This window comes from Mugil cephalus, chromosome 16 (assembly GCF_022458985.1).
Source record: "Mugil cephalus isolate CIBA_MC_2020 chromosome 16, CIBA_Mcephalus_1.1, whole genome shotgun sequence".
Classification (NCBI taxonomy): Eukaryota; Metazoa; Chordata; class Actinopteri; order Mugiliformes; family Mugilidae; genus Mugil; species Mugil cephalus.
In genome coordinates, this window is record NC_061785.1 from 16,588,226 (window position 1) to 16,614,187 (window position 25,962).

At 43.8% G+C, this 25,962-nt stretch overlaps 1 protein-coding gene across 4 annotated transcripts; it reads left to right on the forward strand.

Moving 5' to 3' along the window:
* Positions 1–1,160: 1,160 nt before the first annotated feature.
* ep300a (E1A binding protein p300 a) lies at positions 1,161–25,656 on the forward strand. 4 transcript variants are annotated; one of them, XM_047608613.1, is made up of 31 exons: positions 1,161–1,708; positions 3,819–4,486; positions 5,643–5,822; positions 6,308–6,638; positions 6,753–6,872; positions 7,126–7,368; positions 7,525–7,630; positions 7,773–7,895; positions 8,899–9,016; positions 9,162–9,303; positions 9,741–9,812; positions 10,042–10,115; positions 10,311–10,463; positions 10,726–11,217; positions 12,562–12,970; positions 13,165–13,283; positions 13,372–13,435; positions 13,641–13,816; positions 15,402–15,490; positions 16,570–16,680; positions 16,918–16,974; positions 17,066–17,143; positions 17,242–17,309; positions 17,567–17,717; positions 17,933–18,079; positions 18,186–18,299; positions 18,413–18,578; positions 18,775–18,942; positions 19,052–19,213; positions 19,649–19,930; positions 20,035–25,656. In XM_047608613.1, the coding sequence occupies exons 1-31, from the start codon at positions 1,615–1,617 to the stop codon at positions 23,266–23,268; spliced, it is 8,511 nt and encodes a 2,836-aa protein (XP_047464569.1). In that variant the 5' UTR covers positions 1,161–1,614; the 3' UTR covers positions 23,269–25,656. The 4 variants fall into 4 exon arrangements, with proteins under 4 accessions (XP_047464569.1, XP_047464571.1, XP_047464570.1 ...); XM_047608615.1 differs by having other exon boundaries at positions 16,600–16,680; XM_047608614.1 differs by having other exon boundaries at positions 6,753–6,866.
* The last annotated feature ends 306 nt before the right edge of the window (positions 25,657–25,962 follow it).

A 25,962-nucleotide genomic window follows, 5' to 3' on the forward strand; every position in this document is an offset into this window, starting at 1 on the left:
GGACAATAAATGGAAGAGGACAGAAGAAACACCTAAATTCATCTCTGTTTTCACTGTCTGGACTGGATTTCTGTGATCTCTCATTGAGCAGTCGTTATTTGGTACTGCTGTTAATAACTGGAAGACAACTGAAACATGACATTGACACACTTTGTAAAACTTTGCTTTATTTGTAAGATGTTAATATTTGATATACTATACTATACTATACTATACTATACTATACTACACTATACTATACTATCTCATCTTCTACTACTGCTTATCCTCACTAAGGTCGCAGGGAGCTGGAGCCTATCCCAGCTGTCATTGTGTGAAAGGCAGCGTACCTCCTGTACAGGTCACCAGTGTCCATCACAAGGCTAATACAGAGACAAACAGCTATTCACACTACTTCAATTTTCTGTGTTGTAGGAAAGACATACATAATGTGTAAATGTAATTAAATAATGACTGTTTTAGGTTTAATTGGCTTAAGGCAATTGAACCGGCGGAACATGCGCATTATACTGTAATTGTAACAAAGTGTGGATTTAAAAAATCTATAGTTTCAATCTACTTGTGGTATTTGTTAGGAAATATCTGGTGCCAGACATTCCAAGAGTCAGGTTTAGAAATAATGTTTCAAAACGGGTATTTCCGTCTAGTAAAACTCAGACAACGCTGGCCATGGAGCAAGCTTGAAAAGTCACCATTCTGAGAAAACTGTGCTGCATGGTTGAGGGTTTCTAGAAGTAAGCACTGAGCTTTTCTCACGAAGACACTATTGGATATTTAATCTTGCAAATGTTTGAGGAGTTCCACCGAGCCTTTCCACAGAAGTTTAACACACAGTTTTCAGTGTTTGTGAATCCACATTGTTCTGCAGCACTTGAAGTTCCTGGAACTGTCTAACTAATGATAATAAACTGATAATAAAATAGATTTATGCATTTAACACGATTTAAAATACTTTGTTATTGAAGCTCACGAGCAGAAGATGCAAGTTTCAGGCTGCTGCATAAATTAGTCATAAATAACTTTTCGTTTTCCTTTTTGGAGCAATACCATTGCAGCTGCACTATTATTATTATTATTATTATTATTATTATTATTATTATTTAAATCTGCGTTCCATCCTCACCCGCTGCCACCAGCAGCACCACCGTCACTTCGCAGGCAAACGAGCCTTGTCTGCCCGACATTATCTTCATCCAGGCTCCGCTGGAAAGGAGGCTGAAATGACGGATGCAGCCATGGGAGACATACCCGGGGACAGTTTATTGACATCCGAAGAGGCACTTTAAGTTTAGAGGGAAGCAGATGCGTGTGTCTCCCTCTTTACTTTCACCGACCCCCTCCTCCTCCGCTGGCAGAAATTTATAAAGAACAAAAAATCCGACGAGGGAGGGAGGGAGGTAGGTAGGGGAGGAGGGGGGTTGATATACGCCGAGGCTGAAATCGAGAGGCGAACCCAGGGAAAGAGGAGTAATTTGTACACGGGACTTTCCCCCTCTTAGTCCCCCAAAAGGAGGGGGAAAAGTCGCAATATTGGACACGGAAAGGAATGAGTTGCTAAGGGCGTGAAAACGTCTGCAAGTGTGGATACTTTATATATTTTTATTTCGAAAAAATATGGCCGAGAACGTTCTGGACCCTGGCCCGCCTTCAGCCAAGAGGCCTAAACTCTCCTCTCCGGCACTTTCCGCCTCCGCCAGCGATGGAAATGGTAAGTATTGCTTTAGGATAACATTTGTTACGGTGTTATTCGGTAAGTTTGTTGTTTTTCGGCGGCTCGTGTTTACTTGAAAGCGGACGCAGACGCGGGATTACTCTTCTGTTTTTGTCGTAGCTTGCTAATGTTAGCGTGCTAGTAATGCTAACAGCCATTTTAGCCTAGCATTAGCCATGTTAGCCACTTGGCTAATGCTAGGCTAACGCTAGGCTGAATGACGGTCCCGTGTCTAATGGCCACTTCTGCCGGGCTCATTATAAACATAATTCCAAGTCAACACATGTTAAAGTTTTTGGTATGTTTCAGTTATGCCAAAATGACATTCTTCTTCGTGTACTCTTGTTCTGTATTTGAGTTTTTAAAGCTTGTAATGTCTAACCCAATCTTGCATTGCCCCATCATAACTCGGACCGTTTACTAACTAATGTTAATAATGATAGCGAAAGCAGTGGTTGTCGATGGTTGTTCTGCTAGCCTTATGCGAGAGCTAAATTTAGGCCCACGGCTCCGACTGATTGTTAAGCACAAATTGCCATTGTCGGTGTGTATTTTTTTGTGGATGTCGTGCGGCAGCAGCTGGAATAGTGGCCTGATGGCTAAACCGTGGAGCATGGACAGCGCCATGCCCAGCCACTGAGAGACTAACCAGGAATCAAGTTGGCGACCAGATAGTGGCCGTAGCACGAAATAGTCTCCCACATTTCACCCCTTTAATCATTTACTCAATTGTTTCAACCACGAACAGCTGCATCTGAGGATGTCTACCCAGCTTTAGGTTGGCAGAAACGGACTTGCAGGCTAAATCGTTCAGACGTTGCACACATTGCATTGCTCAATATATTTCCAGGATCACTGCAGGGCTGTCAGGGAAAACATCTGTATATAAGGGTTCAAATAATGCGGGCGATTCCAGTTTGCTGTCAAATTTCAGTACATTAAAGGTTAGGGATGCAACTACATGATTGCATTCATTCACACATCATTTGGTACATACATCGCCAGGAAATTGTGAATAACACGTGTTATTTGTCTGATCAACAGCCCAGAACCTCAAAATATACACTGGCTTGCCAGTTCATTAGTACATTATTGAACGATCCTGCACTAAATCTTAGCTGGATGAAGTTTATTCAGCGCTTGTTTTAAACAACTGGTGCGCTGTTTATTCAACTGCATTTTTATTGTGGAGGCTGTGGTTTGTAGTACTGTTGAATTGTATCGTGTTGTGCCGACACATGTTTTTATCATTTCATTCGGTGGGCTAGGCTACATAAAGGAAACATGCTTTTTCAACATAAACTGAACATTATAATAGTCATGAAGTTAAGATTTAGTGCAGGACCGTTACATTACAATACATATGTTTCCCGTATGAACTGACAAGGGACTGGCAATTTACACTAAGACCAAGAAAAGCCACACACATGTGAAAGTATTCAACAAGCATTTTTTGCATGTTCTCTTCAAACATGACATAAACAATTATTTAAATTTAAATTTATGTTGACTGATTTACTGCAGAGCGCCACTCTCTGTCACCAAAAAGTATCCTGTAACTTGGAAAAATAAGTAGCACAATTAATTGATGTCTAAATGTTGACCGGTTGAATGAGACAATTTTGGATGAATGTAATGTTTGAAGAAGAAATTCGGTAATTGTTATATTACTTGCCTAAAAAAATGAAAATTGACACTGCAACTTTGCATCTGTACCAAAGTGGCTCCATTTTGTGGCATTGTATGAAATGGCATGTTCGGTCTTCGCAACTTTATTGGTCTAGGATTCTCTCTAGGAATAGACCATGATGGCATGTGTTTCGCATAGAAGTAATTTGAAAAATCACACTGTGCCCGGTTGTATTGCAGCTGATGAACTGTTAGTAATTTCTGGTGGGAGAAACTGGTCGTACGTCTCTAAACAGCTTTTATCGCTTTTTAATGTCAAGCATGCGATTACATTTTTCACTCAATCGTGCTGAAAAATTAAGGATTATGCCAGCTTAACACGGCTGTGGCCCTTTTTGTCCTCCTCGCCGTCTCCCTGCTCTGTCTCCCAGCTGATCGTCTCCCCTCTCCTAAACTTTGCGTTTCTTCTCCATTTCAGATTTCGGTTCACTGTTTGACTTGGAACACGATCTCCCAGATGAGCTCATCAGCTCCAGTGAACCAGGTCTGGTCAACGGTGGGGACCTTAACCAGTTGCACACCACTTTGGGAGGAGGACCTGCAGGGTTGGGTCCTGGAGGGGCAGGAGGAATCGGCCTCGGGCTTGGCCCTGGGGGTGTTGGCGGAGGCCAGGATGCAGTGGCCAAGCACAAACAGCTGTCGGAGCTTTTACGTTCAGGGGGAACAACCTCGGCTCAACAAGGGCACCAAGCAGCTATGGGAAGCCCTGGAGGGCCTGCTGCCATGGGGCAACACTTGGCGAACATGAAGGCATCAGCTGGTCAGGGTCCTCAGCAAATGATGGGACAAGGGCAGCAGCACCTTTCCCCTCAGCAGCAGGCCAGTATGATGCAGCAGCAACAGAACGCAGCAGCTGGAATGATGGGTAGCATGAACAGGGCCATGATGGGAGCACAACAGAAAGGCAGTAATGGACAGCAGCAGCCAGGCATGATTGGGAACCAGGTGATGAATGGCTCCCCCAGGATGGGCTTCGGTAATCAGGGGATGGCCGGCGGCAGCAACTTATTGGCGGAGACCCTGCAGCAGCAGGGAGCTGGGGGTCAGGCTGGGATGAGAGGCCAACAACCTGGAGCAATGAACAAGGTAAAGGACTTCATGAACTTGGTGATGATGTAACATTTACAGTATTTGATCCTTGTTGAATTTATGTAGAAGAGCATTGTAAATGCGTTATTATCTAGGCTTCACTGCGACACCGATAATCAAGTTTTAAAATAAAAAAATGTTTTGAGCGTTGTAAGCTTTAACACAATTATCAAAAGTATAATTATTTCGGAGTTGATGACAGCTGTTTTTTTGCACGTGGTTGATTGTCAGCTAAATGTAACCCGATTCAAAAATTTAAATTAGTTGTTTCTTATTCTTTTCATTTGAACTTGCAAGACTTAATTGCAGCCTCAAGTTTGATTCTCAACCATAAATAATCACTTTGGTTGCACGACTGTATTTCTTTTTCTTAACAACTATGAGCGATGCAAAGCACGCTTGTATGTAGTTGAAATGGCTGAAAACGACTCTGTTGGCGTGATTGACGGTCCCACGGGAGTGACAGTAAAAGGTTGCAGTGGTGGGCTGCTGCCGCTGCTGCTGACTGAATGTGGTGGAGACAATGATGTTTGATTTAGCCAGAGATCAAAAGCAGTGAGAGGCTTTCCAGGTTAGATATCAGTAAGGGGGAAAAAAAGAAAAGGCAAAATGGAGGTGAGCTTATGAAAGCAATGAAAGAAATAGGAAGAAGATAGAATAGACTGTACTGATGAGCAATACATCAATGATTTTAAGCGTACAGCCCCCAGTGTGCAGAGAGAAATCATGTCAGTTTGCTGTTACACACGCTGTTGGCTACTGTAAACCCCTGTTGATATTTGCCCATGTTTTGCAAGATTTCCTTATGATTTAATCAGAACATTTTCTCTCTTTAGTAATAGGAGACCTAAATATTCCTTAGCTCTATCAAGCATATGTAGTTAAACCCAGACATAATTTAATGTTGTCTCCACAAGTCCTCTACATATAATGACTAAGATTAGTGATGTTGGACGTACCGCAAGATTATGTTGTAAATCCCCAAGTGTGTGTAGAGCTCAGGTGCTGTCACCACAAAACGTGGTTCGCAGACAGAACGCTGTTCTTTTTTCCTTTGCTTCTCGTATCCTACATCATATTTTGCTTCTCATATTGCTTCGTCGTTCTTATGCAGTTTTCTCTGTCTCTCTTTATTTTCATTTTTTTGTGTTAGATGGGGATGATGGGAAACCCAGGGGGTCCATTTGGAGGTCCATATGGAGGTCAGGGGAACCAAGGTCTGGGGGGCGCAGGGCTGGGCCCTCAACTCCAGAACAAAGGTCCCATGGCCAACAACCTGGCTCAGTTCAGTGTGGACAAGAAGAACCAGCCCATGCAGGGAATGGGTGCCATGGTGAGAACAGACTAAGAACATGCTTCTTGCTTCTGGTTGTATTTCAATTGTTTTTCTAAATAGGGAAATTTAAGTATCAACTTAAACTTAGACACGTTCTGAGGTAGTTTGTATTTGCACCACTAATAGGACCAGTGAAGGGATTACAGAGTTGACCAGTGGTTAGTAAAGCAATATCACCTAGTTTATTGCCACACAAAGCAATGTTGCATATAGACCTGGTGAAGCCAGTTGGTCTATTTCTGTGTGTTTTTATTCAATATAAAGCTAACTTGAAGAGCTGTTATTGGCACAGGTTAATTTTTAACAAATTTTAGCCTAGTGGTGCAGCATTTATGCCCTCTATCTCCATGGCATTCTCAATTCCTGCAGTGCCATACTTTTTTGCCAAAAACTGTCTTCTCCCGTTTCTCTCTCTAGTTCCTTCTTGTCTCCTCTTGTCTCATACATGCCACTTTTCTTATTTCCTCTAACTTTTCTTCCAGGGCACCCAGCAGTCACAGGCAGGTGTAGGCGGTCCCTCCGGTGGACCTGTTGGAGGAGCCCCAGGGATGGGGCCCAGCACTCCGTCGGGTCTGGTGGTGCCCGGGGCCCAGGTTTCCGCAGCTTCTGCTGCAGCCGGAGCACCACCCACAGCTGACCCTGAGAAGCGCAAGCTGATCCAGCAGCAACTGGTACTCCTGCTTCACGCGCACAAGTGCCAGCGACGGGAACAGGCCAACGGTGAAGTCCGGCAGTGCAACCTGCCCCACTGCCGCACTATGAAGAATGTCCTGAACCACATGACTCACTGCCAGGCTGGCAAGTCCTGTCAGGGTGAGTAAAAAGGGACGCTTCATGCTCCCGCTGTATTCTTGCATCAGGCTCATTTGAATTTTACTGTTTCCCAACTCCTGATTGTTTGGCTGTTTTTTTTTTTTCTATCCCTAGTTGCTCACTGTGCATCATCAAGGCAGATCATCTCCCATTGGAAGAACTGCACGCGGCATGACTGTCCTGTCTGTCTGCCCCTGAAGAACGCTGGGGACAAGAGGAACCCGCAGTGTGAGTGTCTGTATCCAACCAAAAAAACAGTATACCTACAATACACCCACAATATACCTACATATCTATTTTATTCACACTGTGTCTTAATAATATTATATTATTCTACTAGCGTTATTAATTTGACTTATTTTGCATTGAGTTTTGCTTAAATATTCAATTATTTTATCATTATTATTATTGTTTTTGTCAACATTTGATTTTTTATATTGTGTCATACGTAATGTATGATTGATGTATGATTCTTCTTTTGTTACAGCTCTACTTGGCGGTGCAGGTCCAGGACTGGCAAGCTCTCTTGGATCAGTCCCTGGTAGCCAACCAAGTACTCCCAACCTCAACCCACCGAGCCAGATCGACCCTAGTTCCATAGAAAGAGCCTATGCTGCTTTAGGCCTCGCCTACCAGGGCAACCAGATCAACCAGGGTCCGACTGCCCAGCCTAGCATGCCCAACCAAGGTCTGCAAGGGCAGGCTGGCATGAGACCTCTGAATCCAATGGGTGAGTTGAGTTCCCCAAGTATTTTCAGTTGAAAGATGAGTTAGTGCTGTAAATACAGTCTGATGCCACACAGCTTCATGGCCTGTTTTTTTTTCCATTATACAACCTATATCTATGCACAATGAATAGAGACATTCCACCTTTTTCCATGTGTAGGTGTGAATACTATGGGGGTCAATGGAGGTGTGGGTACTCCCTCCCAGAATCAACAAGCCAGTCTGTTGCAGGATACCATGATGCACCTCAATGTGACTAGCCAAAGGTAAGAAGAAACACAAACATCCTTAATCAGAAGCACCTCTGGCTCCTCGGGAATTACACCATCTTGGTCTGCTCCAGACTGACCAGAACACACATTTATTTTTAAGAAGTCATTGAAATAATGCTCTCGCTCACTGTTGCAGTCTGTTGAACGATGCTGGGGTGGGATCCATGCCCACAGCAACCCCTCCCTCCGCTGCAGGCATGAGGAAAAGCTGGCATGAAGACATTACACAGGACCTACGAAACCACTTGGTACACAAGCTGTAAGTATTGTTAGAGAGAAACTTTACTGACACTGTTCCTATAAAAATCTGATTCAAAAGTAATTTATCCAAAGTGTTTTAAACACATAAACCCAAATTAATATTAATATTTGTTGTAAGCACCCTTTCATTTTCAAATGGCACATGTACACAGTTGTTAAATGTCTGGGGAGGTCGTTTATTTAGCATTTTGGAGCATTTGCCATCGGCGTCTTCCACCTCTTCACGTAATCCCAGACTGAATACACCCTAATGTATGAGCCTCCTCTACACCTTCACGACAAAACGTTTTAGTCACATTTCTCTTGCTGTAATCCATGTAAACGAGACATTGATTCCCTCTTTGCAACAATAAACATAATGAAATCTAAATGCTGTTACCAGACTCATATTCTGATAAGAACAGAGTCTGTTTACACCAGACTGCACCACTAGAATCACACCGGAGCTTTTAAAGAAGAAAAAAGTGAAAGCTATGACTTGGTTAAAGTTATTCTGACTGACTTTACTCCAATAGACCTTTGGCATATTTTAACGAAAGAGATAGCGAGAACATAGCCACCCTCCAGCAAAGTGCAGATGAAGAAATTTCTGAAGAATTGAACGGTGAATGCACAAAGTACTGAGACGACAAAAGATTTCAATCTCTTTTATCTTTTTTTTATGGCAAACTCTATTGTTAACATTACTTAAGAATAAAACCACACTATTCAATCTGAAAGTAATGCATAATGGATATGTTACAATTTTGAGTCATTTGACATTTAAATGCTAGTGTACTGAGGTGTTCTCACCTTTGTTGTGTTGCTGTGGTAAGGTAATGGTAGTGGTAACATTATTCACAATAACTAGAAAGGATATGATTACGTACTGACATTTCTCATAGACGCACACAAACAATAGGAGAGATGATAGTAGCGGCACTTACTAATCCAGTGACACACAGTAGTAAAAAAGGGGCTATATTTACGTTTGCTTCTCTTCTGTTTGCTCACCCTACCAGTGTCCAGGCCATCTTTCCAACTCCAGATCCTGCTGCTCTCAAGGACCGTCGAATGGAGAACCTGGTGGCCTACGCCCGAAAAGTTGAGGGAGACATGTATGAATCAGCCAACAGTCGAGTAAGTTCCTTTCTGTTTCCTGCCCTGCACAGATAAGTCTTTCTTTCTCTATGTTTTCTGACTGAGTCCCTAAAAGAACTACAAAGACTTATTTTTTTTCATTGAGATGTACTTTTTTCTTATTCCCTTGTCCTATTTTTTGCAGGCCGAGTACTATCACCTCTTGGCAGAGAAGATCTACAAGATCCAAAAGGAACTGGAGGAGAAGAGGAGGACCCGGCTCCAGAAGCAGGGTCTGGGCCTTGGGCCTGCTGGCATGGGTCAGCCCCCCACTGGACTGCCTCCAAGTGAGTGGACATGTAGCACATGTAGACTCGGATGAACTAATGAAGCATTGGGCTGCATGCATGCATGTCAGTGATAATTAGACAGAAGTGTTAGCATCGCTACATATTTCTTACCATGTCAAGTGGATTTAATGCAACCTCCAGTGTTTCAATTCAGATTTGTATTATTTGAGTCATTCTCGTTCCTGCATTATAGATTCCTCCATCTAAGCCATACAAGGTTTTCAAAATGTGTTCTCTTCAGTTCCTAATAATCTGTGACATAGGGCTTTTGAAAAATAGGTACATTATCTTGTATCTTTTGTTGCCAAATGAATGGAAATGACGCTGATGTTTCTTGATCAACTGAGAAGATATGAAACAGTCTAAACCCCACCACATAGTTTCGGATGCACAGATGACAATTAAACTCTTTCTTTTTCCTCCTGTTTTTATAGACGGCCCCCTCCCTGATCCCTCAATGTTGCGACCGACTGGACCAAATCAAATCAACCGGATGCAAGGCCCAGGTAAAAATAAATAAATAAATAAACTGTCAGACACGAAGACACAATATTTTAATTCATCAGTCATCATTCATCATCAGATGAACCATCAAAGTTTACAGACTTTTTCCTGTATCATCCCAGATGTTTCATCAAAAACTAGAGCACATTTGATAACACAAACCATCTTGTGTATATCTAATTTAAAGATCTAATGGTTCCATTTAAAATGTGTTTTTGTGTTTTTTGTCAGGTATGAATCAGTTCAGTCCGATGCAGTCTATGAGGTCCACGCCTCCTCTCCCCATGGGAACATCAGGCAACCAGGTCAGTACAGAGCACTTGTTTCTGTCACACACCCAGAAAGTCATTTGTTTGAAAAATTTCTTACATAGAGAGGAGTATTTGTCCATGGTTACAAGTAGATTACAAATTATCCTACTAAAATGTTCAGTGTCCAGTTCAACTGTGCAGCAGAAACTGTTTTGAAGTCCCTAACAAATGTCTCTTTAATGCCTCTAGATGGGAATGGTTGGCCCAAGGGTTGGGCAGCCCAATGTCAGCCAGCTACAGAACCAGTATCTGCCCCAGGGACAGTTTCCTGGTTCAGGCCCAGGGGTTGGAGCACCTCAGCCTGGTATGGCCCAGCCTGGAGCACAAGGAGGCATGCCACAGGTAAGAATGCTCATTTTGTTCTTATTCATGTCAGTCTGAGATGTTTAAATTGGCAATGTTTGATTTAAGGCCCGTCTAAGGACAGAAGTTAGAGTTACAATCTGTAGGTTATTTCTTAAGATGCTGTCAAAAGCGATTGAAAGTGGAGTTGGACTATTGTCACAGCTGCTGACGTTCAGTCAGTGTGTATTTCAGAGCGCATCAGATTATTTTATTAGTTATTAGTCCTTTCTTTACGCTGATCGTCTTCTTGTATCCTCAGACGCAGATGGGAACCCCTCCCTCTCTTTCTGTTGCTAGTCCTCTATCGCAGCCAGGTTCAGCCAGCGGTCCCGGTGGAGTCAATGCAGTCGGGCCAATGGGTCCACAGAGTGTGGGAGGCGGAGGTCCGAACTCAGCTGTCGGAACCCCCGCTCCCTCTGTGACCCCATCTAATACAAACCAGCAACCCAACTCCATCTCACATTTGGGAGCCATGCGAGGCAGCTCGCCCTCCCCTGCCCATAGCCGATCTCCCACTCCCCATCAGACGCCGCCCAGACTAGCTGGGTCCCAAACCCCACAGCCACACACCCCGAATGCACCGCAGTTGGTGGCGCCTCCAGCCCCTCCGCAGAATCAGCTGGGCCAGGGCCCAGGCTCCAACAAGTCTCTGCAGCAGCAACACGTGGGGCCGGCCGGTTCGACTACTCCATCTCATCCTGGACACGCCTCCAGCACAACGCCGCACAGTAGTCAGCTGCCACGCACTCCGGTCAGTGTGACTTTACTTTACCTTTTGTGTCATAAGAAAATTGCATTAATCCCTTAACAATCTTGGCTTTCTGGGTCTTTATGGCTTATACAGTACTGTGCAAAGGCTTTAGGTGAAGTGTAAAAATTGGCATCCATATCTAAATCAGAATTTTTCTTTTCAGGTAGGTTATGTAACATTTTGCAGACTTTACCACAGTCATTATTTGGATTCAGTCTGTTTCAGTGACTTCTCCGTCTTCCTGTAATCACACACTGAGTCCGTGATCATCAGAAAATAGATGAAAATAGCTCTTTGCGACTCTGGCTTTATTTTTGAGGTCATTCTACAAAATTAAGGTTCTGTGGGTTAGATAAGAATCTGCATGTACTTTTCGACATTCTGGAAAGTTCCCCAATTCCATTTGTGGAAATGAGTCCCCAAACCTGCGAGGAACCGCTCTGTAGTACTTCAGCGAGTACATTGATTTTTATTGGGGTCAGAAGTCAAATTTGGACTCATCGATCCAAAGCACTGTTGCATTTGTATTTTTTTTTTTTTACACAGCGGTTGGTGGACTTCTTGGCTCATTGGGAAACACATTAGAGGAATGGCTTTGTACCTGCAAGTCTTATTGCTCACTTAACATTAGACCTCCCAGGATTGTAGGTGGTGTGTCAGTCAGTTCTGAACTAATGGCTCTGCTGGATATCTTCCGATTTCCTCATGGTGTCTGTTTACAAAGTCTTCCTGCTGCACTCGGTTTCCTTGTCTGACCAGTGTGTTTACCCATCCTCAAACCATCCATAAACTTTGCAGAAAAGCTTGCGCAACACATCTGAAAACAACTGTGTGTTGCTAAATGTCATGGTAAACTAATTAAGACCACTTCCTTTATTTAACATGGTTTCATTTGCCTTCATTACTAGATATTTTCCCCCTTGAGTCTCACAGCAGACTGTTTGCTGCAGATGTGCATATGGTTGCTCTCCAAATCATGTGTTTATTTGCATAGAGTGTGAAAGTAGGATCCAATCACAAGTTGTCTCTTGAGGTTCATGTGGAGGCACGTTTTGATTGCATGTGTGAACAGTCGTACTTAAAGTCGCACATTTGTGTTTAGGTGTGCAGTACATTAAGAGCACAAGGAGCCCTGTGGTATTTCATTTTCGTTTTAAAAGGCCATTTCAAATATAAGACAAACGTAAAAGTTATTAATGAAAGCCGTTGCACAGGATGCCCCTCAGTATGTAACGTCTTCTTTCATCTGATCATTTAATTGTGTATTTTCTGATATATATATCAGAGTCATATTCATATTTAATATTTCCCTGCGTCTGAATTTGTTTTTGTGTCCCTCTTTAGTTGTCCCAGAAGGGTTCGTTTGCAGCAGACAGTCAAGCCTTGACTCCGGCTTCAGTCAGCAGCCTGGACACTTCGTCCCAGCAGCCACAGTCGGACACCTCAGCCACCAACCTCGACCCCAAGATGGAGATCAAGCATCAGGATGAGGAGGAGGAGAGTGATGCTGGAAGCTGTTCTAAAGGTGGCAAGCTCGGCAACCTCAAAACGGAGGAAAAGCCAATAAAATCAGAACTCAAAAAGGAGGAGTGTTCGGGAGAGGGAGGTAAAGGAGTTCCCATGGATACGTCGACGACAGCGCAGACAATGGGAGTGAAAACAGAAGACAGGAAACCAGAGGTGAAGAAGGAGGTGAAAGACGAGGAGGAGTCTTCGGAGGCAGCGGTACCACAGGCCCCATCAAAAAAGAAGAGTAAGATGAATTTAAGTTTTTACCAGCTCAGTTTTTTAAAAAAACATTTGACTCTACATTGGTCTCCATCCAGTTTTCTGTTTTTGTTGTGAAATCCAAAGTTAGTTGAAGGAGAGTAAAGCGGTTACTGATTCAGATGAACAGTTTTTACTCTCTGATCTCATCCTGTCTAATCTTTGTCATTTTTTTTGTAGTCTTCAAGCCAGAGGAGCTTCGTCAGGCCCTGATGCCCACGCTTGAATCTCTCTACAGACAAGACCCAGAGTCTCTGCCTTTCAGGATGCCTGTTGACCCACAACTGCTCTGCATACCTGTACGTATTCCTGACGAGCCTCAGGGCTCTTTGATTCTGTCATATGCAAATTGCACTCAACTCTGACACAAACACTGTGTTGTTTCAGGATTACTTTGACATTGTGAAGAACCCTATGGATTTATCCACTATCAAGCGAAAACTAGACACTGGTAAGTATTTACTAGGACATAGTTTGAACTTGGTTCACAACAAGACGTTAATGAATTCTTTGCCTTTTAAGTGGTTGGAATCAGTACACATGGCTACAGGCTGGTTCTGTTTTCATACACTTTGATGTTAGATTCTCCAATAAACCAACAGTTTTTAGTTTAGAAAGTGTTTTTACTACATCCTCACACAGTGTTTTGGTTGTAGGTCAGTACCAGGATCCCTGGCAGTACGTGGATGACATCTGGCTGATGTTCAACAATGCCTGGCTGTACAATCGCAAAACATCGCGAGTCTACAAGTACTGCTCCAAGCTGGCCGAGGTGTTCGAGCAGGAGATTGACCCTGTGATGCAGAGTCTGGGCTACTGTTGTGGAAGGAAGGTGAGACAATGTGCTGCAAAATTGTGTGAATGGGTGGAGTGAGTATCAAGTATTGGTCTTAAATCGGTTGTAGTACGTGATTGGTCAGAACAGTAGTGCTCATAAACTTAGCAGCATTTGGTGGTGTTATCATATTTGAGTCTTTGGTGCTTGAAATGTTTTTGTTCGTCGTCTCAAACACCAACAGCAATGCACTCACTGGTGCAGTGTGATTAAATCGTCATTGGACGGTAGTTATACTGTTAAGGTTAAAATACTTTGTTGGTTATAACAACAAAGCTTAAACAAAATCCCCAGTGCTACCGCTGCATGAAGAGGCTAGTTTATAGGATTATAAGTCCATGCATTTGCTTTGTTGCAAAGTTTATGGACAAACCAGTCATAAACTTGGCATGACTAGTCAAATCCTGTCAAAGCATCATTTATTGTTGCTACTACTGTGCTTTACATAGTTAGATTAGCAGCTGAAGTTTAAGCGCTGTAAACTTTAGTGCAGGTGGTTCCACATTAGGCAATAAAGCATCTACATTACCACGGCACACATGACTCACTGCTCTAAACACATTGGCTTTAGGATCCAAGATGAGGACAAGCATTCATTGACTCACACAACAGTCCTGCTTTAAATCCTCCTTCATGACCGTTATGAAAGTTATGAAATTTTTTGTCGAACCAGCGTCAGAAAGGTGGTGATTCAACTGAATGGTCATTGTGGGGGATGTAGTTTGAGGTGCTGTTGGATTGAATTAAACTTCAGTGTTGTGTTGTAACAACATAATGCAGTTCAGTCGTACCACAAACTACAGCCTCCAAAATTAAAACGCAGTCGAATCAACAGCTGCCACAGTTATTTGAAACAAATGCTGACTGCTGTAACTTTCACGAAGCACTAGGTGGCAAGTGCATGTAAATCAGGAATCACGGATCAGCTTTTAACTGAGTAAATGTTAATCTATATTTGCACATCAGTTGCTAAGAAGCCACAGTCACTTGGAATCTTTTTAAATAACGAGATCTGAGCACATTAAATGCTGCTTAGTTGTCAATTTTATTCCATCAAATTAGGCAATGATATAATAATGATATCAGTAATGATACAAACAAGAACAAAGTTCACAACAAATAAGAACAAAAACTAATGTCTTCTTGGTCCAGTTTGTCTTCTCAACAGGTGAATTGACCCTTTTTAGAAAACAGTTCATGACACATATGTTGGGCATATGTCTGAATGATAAGTTTGTGCAGAAATTAACTGTGCTTACTGACATCTGTAAATGGAAGTAGTGAAGTGGGTCCATAGCTAATTTGGGCCTCGGGCGTACCACTGCCATATCGCATTTCAACTCTTATTAGACTCTTCTATTTTTGGTTTTGGAGACAAATAACAAAATGGATCGGCCCGTATTGTGAAAGGCTGGTTGAAGGGTTGACTGCCGACAATGAGGCACAGAAAAGTAAAGCTTTTTTTAATTAAAAAAACTTACTTAAATAGGTCCATAGGACGTTGTGTGCGTCGCTTGATAATTGTTCTTGATTAGCAAAATATTCATTTGTTTTGTCCTGTTTCTTTTCTTCTGCCCATCAGCTGGAGTTCTCTCCTCAGACATTGTGCTGCTATGGAAAGCAGTTATGCACTATTCCCAGAGACGCTGTTTACTTCAGCTACCAGAACAGGTATGAAGGGAGGGAAGCACAACTAAAGAAGGGTGAAGGGGTGACTAGATTAATGCATAGGTCAATAAAAGAGAAGAGATTCCTTAGGAACAGATGATTAATAAACTGTATTCAGAGAATATGAGGTTGATAACGAGGTAGAAATGTTGATCTGATTTATTTTATTTTCCTGAACACCTCCCTTCACTTCATGTTCCCCATTTTTTTATACCTCCGTGTGGTGACTAATGTACTGGCATTTTAACAGTCAGTCCTCTTATCACATTCTTGAAATTCTTTATTTCTGCTTTAAATAGCAGCGGAGCACAGAATCGTTGATACAGTTATTGTGTCAGAAAAAGCTGAACGGACTGAGCACAGTTAAAGTCCCCGAATCAGCTTTTGAACAGTAAACATTTCTCTTTAGGAAAAATGCTTAAATGCTTAAAATTTGTCCCCCACTTTTTTTGTTTCATTCTACCTGTCTTCAGTTTTGTCTATACGCCCATGAAAACCTCACTGTGAATGTGAAAGGACCGACTTTAAAATGAACTGCTTGAATGAACAGCCGAGCAGCTGTCTGTGCTTACTCGTTCATATTTGTTCAGTGTTTGCATTACGTCCTGTGCTGCAACTTCTTGCTCCAGTCCTCCCGTTAAGCTCCTGTCGATTCTGCTCCTGCTCTGTTAGCTGTGATGGTTGTTGTTGTTGCTCATCCTATCATGTCTGAATTGCTAATCTGTGCTTTGCCTCGGCTCTCTGCTGTGTGTTGTCCTGGATGTTCGTCCTGTCTTCCTTGTGTTCCTGGTCCGCGTGACTTGTCTGTCCTCACCTTCCAATGGCTGTGATATCAACATTGGCTTGCTTTGCCTTGACCAACCATGCACCTCCAAATCCATCCCCCATTTCCTCACCCCTCAAATTCATGGCTGGCTGTAACGATGACGACTTCCTGCTGTCCTGCGCTCCTACTTCCTGCACTTCCTGCACTTCCTGCTTGCTCCGCTTGTGGCACCCTGCCTTGCCCATGTCCTGTACCATTTGGTGACTGCCCTCCCGTGCGCTGTCTGTGATTGACTGTGCTGTGGGGAACGGTGTAGTTCACCAAAATTTGGGCTTATTGCTGACAGGTACCACTACTGTGAGAAGTGTTTCAACGAGATCCAGGGAGAGACCGTTTCCCTGGGTGACGACCCCACCCAGCCACAGACGTGAGTATTTGATTATGAGAAGGAAAAGTTTCAAAATGTCAAGATGATCAGTCAATTTAAAACAATCATTCCTTAAAGTAGTTGGATATACACTGTTAATGTTTATTGCTCTACCTATTCTTCAAATCATATTTGTTGATATAATCTTTTTACAGTGCAAACATATAATGAGAAGTGGAATGACTTGATAGGATTTGTCATATTGTTTTTCTTATTGTCTTGTTGTTTTAATTTCAGATCAATTAACAAGGAACAGTTTGAGAAGAAGAAGAATGACACACTGGACCCTGAGCTGTAAGTCAATTGTTTGCCAGCTTCAGGGAACCAAAAATGAAATTTGTGTAAAGGATCGTATTTGTATCCTGACCTCTGTCCCTGTTTTTAGGCTTGTTGAATGTATGGACTGTGGCCGTAGGATGCATCAGATTTGTGTCTTGCACAATGACACAATCTGGCCAGCAGGGTGAGTATCTCTTTATATCCAATCACTTTAATGGTCAAAGTTTTGTTGCCTTACGCTAAATGTCTTTAAACCAAATTTTTATCTTTGCTGTTCCATAGTTTTGTATGTGATGGCTGCTTAAAGAAGGCAAATAAGACGAGGAAAGAGAACAAGTATTGTGCCAAAAGTAAGTTGCAATGTTCCTCAGACAGCACTTTTAAGCTGCTTTGTTTTATCCCACATTGTTCTGTTTTTTTAAAACTCACAATTTGACCACTTTGACTCTGACATGCTAGTTTGATAAGTTGCGCTGCAGATTTTTCACACTATGTCAGAGTTACACCTACATACAGATTGGGAATAAATGTTTACGTGTAGTCGCCGTTTAATTCTATAGTCAATTTCTCCTGGTTGCTGTTACAGTTGTTGATTAACTGTCCACAGGGTTGCCCCAGACGAAGCTGGGCTATTATCTGGAGACGAGGGTGAATGACTTCTTGAAGCGCCAAGCCAACCCAGAGTCTGGAGAGGTGTGCATTCGCGTCGTCCACGTCTCCGACAAAGTGGTGGAGGTGAAGCCAGGCATGAAGTCCAGGTACAAAAACGAATCGCAGTGTCTTACATTAACACCACCGATCCATCTAACTGAATTGTGAAGAACTGCATGGACAACAAAAACATGTTACTATCCAGAATCAAATAAAATGTTTCCAGTTGGCCTGTTTCTGCCAGTCAACACAGATATTGTTTAAACAGTAGTTTTAGTTATTTGTGTCACAGTCCTGAGTTTGTTTGTGTCTGTGCCTCCAGATTTGTGGACAGCGGAGAGATGTCAGAGTCCTTCCCATACAGGACGAAGGCCCTCTTTGCGTTTGAAGACATTGACGGAGCAGAGGTTTGCTTCTTTGGTATGCATGTTCAGGAGTACGGCTCTGATTGTCCTCAGCCCAACCAGAGGTAAGAACATCAAGATATTAGGGACATTATTCTTACCCAGTGAGTTTTTCTTCATCTGATGTCGATATTTTTTGGTAACTTAATCATATCCTTTTCACTCATCCAGGCGAGTATACATCTCTTATTTGGACAGCGTGCACTTTTTTCGGCCCCGCGCTCTAAGAACAGCAGTTTACCATGAAATCCTCATTGGCTACTTGGAGTATGTCAAGAAGTTAGGGTGAGTGCTGCTACAGTTGTGTATTATGATTTTTTGTTTGTTTTTTTAAAAAAGTTTTATTTTTTATGCTAGTTGATGTACCGTGCTCATTGTTTATGGTCTCTCATCTCCAGCTACACCACTGGCCACATCTGGGCCTGCCCTCCTAGCGAAGGGGACGACTACATCTTCCACTGTCACCCTGTAGATCAGAAGATACCAAAGCCCAAGCGCCTTCAGGAGTGGTACAAGAAGATGTTGGACAAAGCTGTGGCTGAGCGGATAGTTCATGACTACAAGGTACAGAGGCTGTATAAGACTTTTTTATGTCTTGAAGAAAAGTAGTTTTTCTAATTTTTGGATTTGTGCCTTTCTTTCACAGGCATACTTGTGTGTGTTTAGGTTGTTCATCAATGTCTAATTATTGTAATTGCTAGGGAATGTTTGATTTGGATCATATGTGCAATACATTAACTTTGTCTTTTTGCCCCAAAAGGATATCTTCAAGCAGGCAACAGAGGATCGTTTGACCAGTGCCAAGGAATTGCCTTACTTTGAGGGTGACTTCTGGCCGAACGTGCTGGAGGAGAGCATCAAAGAGCTGGAGCAGGAGGAGGAAGAGAGGAAAAGGGAGGAGAACAGCACTTCCAATGAGAGTATAGATGTAAGAAGGAAATTATCAATATAGTTCTTAAGTCTACATGTATTTTGAGTGACAGATTAGAGAAAGAATCTGTAATCACAATTGTTTAACCCATTGCTTCTATGTACAGGACACAAAAGGTGACAGCAAAAATGCAAAGAAGAAGAACAACAAAAAGACGAGTAAGAACAAGAGCAGCCTGAGCCGAGCCAATAAGAAGAAGCCAGGGATGCCCAACGTCTCTAATGACCTTTCACAGAAACTCTATGCTACTATGGAAAAACACAAAGAGGTACCAGGATCTGTTTTTAATCTTCTCCATAATTATACGGACCCGAGAGTTCATCAGTGAAATGCATTTAATGTGAATGAGCAATGGAAAAATAGCTATACTGGAACTGTGTTACATGGCTATTAATGCAGAGCAAATGAAGGTCATCTGTAAACAGTGAAATAAGGTTGATTTGACAAACTGGAATACAAGAGTAATTGTTGTCAGTTGTAAGTAGTGCTTACTTCTGCTACAAGGCTCTGGCTAAACAAGACAAATCCTAGCTAAAGGTTGATGGTTGCATCTAACTGTTCTTAAATACATTTGGTGTGGAATCAGTTTCTTGATTCTACTATATTGATTTCAGGTACTAGGCATGGGTCACAGTTGAATATATTTTAAAAGATGAAAGTATTTCACACGTCCATCTGTTCTCTCCTCCCTTTCCTGTCCTAGGTGTTTTTTGTGATCCGGCTGATTGCAGGCCCCATGGCAAATGCCTTGCCTCCAATCTCAGACCCAGATCCCCTGATGCCATGTGACCTCATGGATGGCCGTGACGCTTTCCTAACACTGGCCCGGGACAAACACCTTGAGTTCAGCTCACTGAGGAGGGCCATGTGGAGCTCCATGTGCATGTTGGTGGAGTTGCATAACCAAAGCCAGGACCGGTTCGTTTACACTTGCAATGAGTGCAAGCACCATGTGGAGACTCGCTTTCACTGTACCGTTTGTGAGGTAAGTTGGGAAAGAGAACTTGTTTTGGTTGGTTTGATTTGTTTTTTTTGAGTTTTAAATTTTTATAAAACCTGAAACTTATTTTATTTTTGTGCCCGTCACAGGATTACGATCTCTGCATCACGTGTTACAACACTAAGAACCATGAGCACAAGATGGAGAAGTTAGGCCTTGGCTTGGATGATGAAAGCAGTAACCAGGCTGCCGCCACCACTCAGAGCCCCGGAGACTCTCGCCGTCTCAGCATTCAGCGCTGCATCCAGTCCCTCGTCCATGCGTGCCAGTGTCGAAACGCAAACTGCTCTCTGCCATCCTGTCAGAAGATGAAACGCGTTGTACAACACACAAAAGGTTGCAAGAGAAAAACCAATGGTGGCTGTCCCATCTGCAAACAGCTTATTGCATTGTGTTGCTACCATGCTAAACACTGTCAGGAAAATAAGTGCCCAGTCCCGTTCTGCCTAAACATCAAGCACAAACTTCGCCAGCAGCAGCTTCAGCATAGGCTGCAACAAGCTCAAATGCTCAGAAGGAGAATGGCTAGCATGCAGAGAGTAGGCCAGCCAGCTCCTGGAGGAGCACCTGGGGGCAATGGCCTGCCCTCTCCAGGGACCAACAATGGAGGAACTGGTCCTGGTACACCTACATCTGTTGGCACGCAGCCTCCAACCCCCCAGACCCCCACCCAGGGGGGCATGTCGGCACCTCCTCAGCAGCAAGGAGTTGGGATGGGTGGAATGGGGACTCTGGGCCAGCAACAACAGCTCCAACAGCAAGGTGGTAATATTCCTCCCCAACACCATTTGCATCCCTATCAGCCTGTGGGTAGCGGGGGGATGATGAATTCTCCTCAGCTCCAGCAGCAGCCTCCCAACGTCCAGCACCTCCAGCAACAGCAACATCCTGGTGGTTTGCCTCCATATAACCCCCGACCGCCGGGACCTTCTCCTTTGAACCAGTCCTTGGGAAAACCTGGACTGGGTCCAGCGACCCCACCCCAGCAGCAGCAGCAACCACCCAACCAGGGTCAAGGGTCCATGCCTGTACAAGGCCAGCAGCAAGGGCCCCCCCTGGCTGCTGTAGAGACGGCTCTCAAAATTCAGCGACTAGCAGAGACCCAGAGACAGATGGCCCAAGCCCAGGTTCAGGCCCAAGCGCAGATCCGCGGGTTGGGACAGGGGGGCATGATTCCCCCACACCCTCACCACCCGAACAACCAGTCCCAGATGGCAATGCCCCACATTGGGGCCCAGAACATGCCCCCCCAGGTTGGTGGAAGAACTATGTTAGATCAACAGCAACAAGGAATGCTAGCTGGGATGCAGCAAGGTGGTCCCCAGTCTCAGCTGCCACCCCAAGTACAGCAGCAGCTCCAGCAGGTTCAGCAGGGAGGTGGTGGACAGCTTCAGCCAACAACCCAGCAGTGGGGAGCTGCTGCAGGACCAACCATGAACCCACAACAAAGGCCGGGCATGATGAGCCACATGGCACCACAACAGCAGCCAGGTGTTGGCCAACAACAGCAGCAAGGGATGAATCAGCAACAGCCTCAGCCAGGAAACCGTGGGTTGATGCAGGTAATGGGAGTAGCCGGAGGGGCAGCAGGGGCCGCTGCTTCAATAGCGGGTGTAGCTGCATCAGGTAATCTACCCCAGGCAGCGCTACAAGACCTCCTACGAACACTGCGCTCTCCAAGCTCTCCCTTGCAACAACAGCAAGTCCTCAACATCCTTCGTTCCAACCCAACGCTTATGGCTGCTTTTATTCGACAGAGAGCAGCCAGGTATCAAGGAGGCCAGGGTGGTCCTGGAGGACCAGTCGGGCCTCCTCAAGGTGGTCCTGGAGGTGTGAGGTTTCAAGGGGCTGCTGGAGGTCTGCCTGGTGTAGGAGGGCCCGGAGCCAACCAGCTTGCCAACATGGATGGACAACAGCAGGTTAACGTGAACCAGGCTGCTCAGCCAGGTATGAATATACCTCAGAGTGTAGCAGGCGGAGGGAATATGTCTACAATGGCCCAGCTTCAACAGTTACAACAACAACAGCAGCAGCAACAACAACAACAGCAGCAGCAGCAACAACAGCGCCCAATGCTGCCTGGGAATCTACAGCAACAGCAATTGGCTGTATTGCAGCAGCAGCAGCAACAACAACAGGGAGCACTGCAAGGAGGGCAGCAAGGCAACATGGCCAATATGCCTCCACAGTTCAGAGAGCTGTTGATGAGACGACAGTTGCAACAACAGCAGCAGCAACAACAACAACAACAACAACAACAGCAACAGCAGCAGCAGCAAATGGGAAATCACGGGCAGTTCCAGCAGCCTCAAGGACTGCAGCAGCAAGGCCAGCAAGGCTTCATGCAGCCTGGTCAGGGTGGGCCAGGGATGCCCCCCTCCTCTCAACCGCAGCCTGGGAGTGGAGGCATAGGGGTTCCCCAACAACAGCAGCAAGGAGGACCACAAGGTGGGCCAGGACAGCTGGGCCAGCAGCAAGGCTACGCTACCCCTTTGTCACAAGTAGCTGCAGCGCTCCAGCAGAGGCTCCAGCATCAAATGCAGTTGCAGCAGCAGCAGCAGCAGCAAAATGCGATGGGTGGTCTTCAAGGACAGGATGTAGGCCCCGGTGGAGGTGCTGGAGGACCTTCGCTCCAACCTGGACAAGGTGGCCCAGGACCAGGGCAGCAACCACAAGGTGGGGTTGGCGGAGCAGGCGGTGGGCCCCAGATGCAGCAGACGTCCCAAAGCATGCTTCACCAGAACCTCCACCAGAGGCTCCTGCAGCAGCAGCACCTCGGAGGGGGTTCTCCAGCACATCACAGCAGCCCCATGAGTCCCCAACAGCAGATGGCGCAGTCCCCCCACCCCCACCACCCCCATCAAGGACAAGGAGGACTCGGACCTGCGGGGTCGCTCAGCAGTCAGGTCAGATCGCCACAGCCCTCGCCGAGGCCGCAGTCTCAGCCTCCACACTCCAGCCCGTCCCCACGCATGCAGCCCTCCTCCCAACCGCAGCCCTCACCGCATCGCATCTCCCCACAGACCCAGACCGGCTCACCCCACCCGGGCCACCTCGGTCAACACCACCCCGGTATGGCGCCACCTCAACCTCCCCAGCCCCAACAGCAAGCTCTGTCTCAGCAGCAGCAGCAGCAAACAGGTAGTTCCGTAGACCCTAATCAGTTCAGCTCAGACCAGAACTCTATCATGTCTCAACTGAGCGGGATGACGGGGATGCACGGCGGACAGGGGGGGCAGTCGGACATGTTAGGTGGGAATAATAACAGCAACAGCACCAACAACCAGGAGCTGGGGACGAACATTAACCACAACCTTATGTAGCCTTGACTCGATACTGTCTTTCTGTCTTGATGCTCTGATCTGATGCCCCGGACGACAAACTGCCATGACAGGAGAGCGAGACGGGACTACAGCTTTGGGGTTTTAAAAGTTTTAATTTTTTATTTAAATATTTTTGTGACGTATAAATATTAACTGAAGCTTCCTTCCTATGGGAGATGCAACATCAATCTTAGAAGTCAATAAATGAATAAATTAAAACAATGGTAAGTTATTGCTGTTAATATATATCTATATATTTTTGCCAATTGTGTACAAAAGGTGGAAGGGGCAGTGTTTCAGGTTGAAGATATTTCTTCCTTAGGTATATGACACAATATTTTTGGGGACTGAGAATTTTGCCTTTTTATGAATATTTTTAAGATTTTAAATGTGGCTAAAAATTAAAGTCAGTTGACATGATGTACCTTTTTTATTGTTTGTTTTCCTCCTCGAATACCCAGTCATGATTGTATCTATTTTGCAGAGTACGTTTATTTTATTTCTATATTGTTGTGTTCCCAAAATGAATCGTAAAACAAGCATCAACATATCTTCCGTTACAGGAGTCTTCTTCTGGACAGTAAAATGTACATTTGACAGTGACTGCAGCAATTCACGTATATAGACTTTATTTAGTTTGATTATGTAGGAGGGGGGGTGTGTTAAATGCAGTTTGACTTTGACAGCTATCCTAGGCTTGTTTTTGTTTATTTTTTTTTTTTTTTTTTTTTGTCAGGGCTTACAGGTTTGAATTAAACCTTAACAGTGTTTTCGGTTTCGGGTGACAGTGGCTTCCGGTCGCATTTTTCCTGCAAGCAACGGCCACATTTGCAGAATAGTTTTTAAAAAAATAAAAGTCCTTGCACCCGCGGGCCACCTCTCCGGCCTCCGTCTTGAGTTCTCCTGTGAATGTGTGCACTTTCCTCACCCTGACTCCCCCCCCACACACACCCCCACCACCTGCGAAACATGGAGGGATGAACTGTCAGAGCCTGGTCGTCGAGCTGTTGGCGTATTTTACCCGTATTGAGTTGGCTGATGTTTAAAAAAAAAAAAAAAAAAAAAGGTTTTTGCGTGTACATATATTAAAGTGTTTATGAACTGTGACATGGAGAAAGCGTTGTATTGTTTTAGGGCTGCAGAGGTGTAAGAAAATCCTGCCTGTATCCTTCACCCTAACGGTTTCCCTTCCAGTGCTTTTGTTCCTCATCCTCATGATGCCTCTCAGCCACAAGATTGAATTCAATGTTAGTACTGTACAAATTAAGAAATGGTGGACTTAGATACTGTTTTTTTGTAATGAAAGTGAAAGCTGTAAAAAGGTGTACATACTTTAAAACCTTATGAGCAGAGAAGTTCTTTCTTTTCTGCTGCTTCTTTTCCCCCCTTGTTTGATTGGATATTTGCTGTATGTGTTTAAAACTAAACTACAGAAGTGCTCCCGAGCTACTGTACAGTATTGAGATTTTTTCAAAAACGTACAGTATGGGGTGTAGTCGGTCACAAGCACCAATGCGCCTTTTTCTGTGTATTTTTGACAAGGTTTTAGGGACGCAGGGGTCATCGCAACAAGTCACACACACCTGAACAATCTCAAAGCGTAGACGTTAAACCCACGCGGCGGAAGAGCCCGGAGCGGGGATTGATCAGAGTTGTGGCGTGAAAGAGTTCAAATTTGGTAATTTAGCTTTTTACGGAGAGGACTGAAGATACAAGATTCACATGCTCACTATTTTTCTCAAAAGGTTGGGCTTGCTGGGTATGGGGAGGGAACGCATCAGAACCAGGTGGCAATATATCTTGAGACTTATTTTATAAGAAAAAAAAACAAGGAAAAACTGTCTTTTATATATAGATATATTATTTAATTTTATTTTTTTGGAAATAAAACTTGAAGCTACAGGAATTATTAGATAAAACATGTTTTTGTTTTGTATTAAAGATGTTATGGTGATGCAAAAAGACACTGCAGACAGTCATTCAGTTTGCCTTGGGGAGGCCGTGGCGTATATTATATACCATCCTTTTGAAGAAATGTTTCTTGTACATGAATATAGTTGTAAACATACTGAATCACTGTACAAACTGATGGCAACTGAACAAATAGTTTTGTTTTTATCATTTTCTTTTCCTAAAAAGAGACTGGAGATAAGACTATTTAAATATTTGTTTAGTATTCAAATGGAATCTTTGACCACTTATTATTTTTTGTTTTTTTTTTGTTTTCGTTCCTCTTGTTAACAATTTCGGTGCTTGCTGAGAGAAAGCAAAAATAACTGTTGCTCCATTTTCATTAGTTTCTTTTTTTTAAGTTATTTTGGTGGTCTGATTGTTTTTTGCCAATAAATTAATTGTACAATAAAGTATGTTTGTACCATTGGAAAAATACTGGAGTGTCGGCTCTCTTTGTCACACTTTGTGATATTTTCTGCATGTGAATTAATTGCAGTTTAGAAAATATTTCACATTTTCTAACTCATGAGTTGGTTTTGAATTTGACCCCCATGGACAACTCACATCAGACTGATGAAGCTGCCAATAGTAGTTTAATACAGATACATCAATAATGGATATTTTTTTAGTTGAAACGTTTAGGATTGAAGTCTGTAGATGACTTAACTAGTTTTCAGGCTATTGAAAAACAGTCTTCATAGCTTGTACAACTTTTCATGTATATAACATACTTGAGTACGT

Bases quoted from the DNA above. Each gene is read 5' to 3' on its own strand.
- ep300a (XM_047608613.1), top strand. From the start codon at position 1,615: ATGGCCGAGAACGTTCTGGACCCTGGCCCGCCTTCAGCCAAGAGGCCT. The intron at 10,464-10,725 runs GTAAGAATGCTC...TTGTATCCTCAG, and splicing joins CACAAGGAGGCATGCCACAG to ACGCAGATGGGAACCCCTCC. The intron at 11,218-12,561 runs GTCAGTGTGACT...GTCCCTCTTTAG, and splicing joins GTCAGCTGCCACGCACTCCG to TTGTCCCAGAAGGGTTCGTT.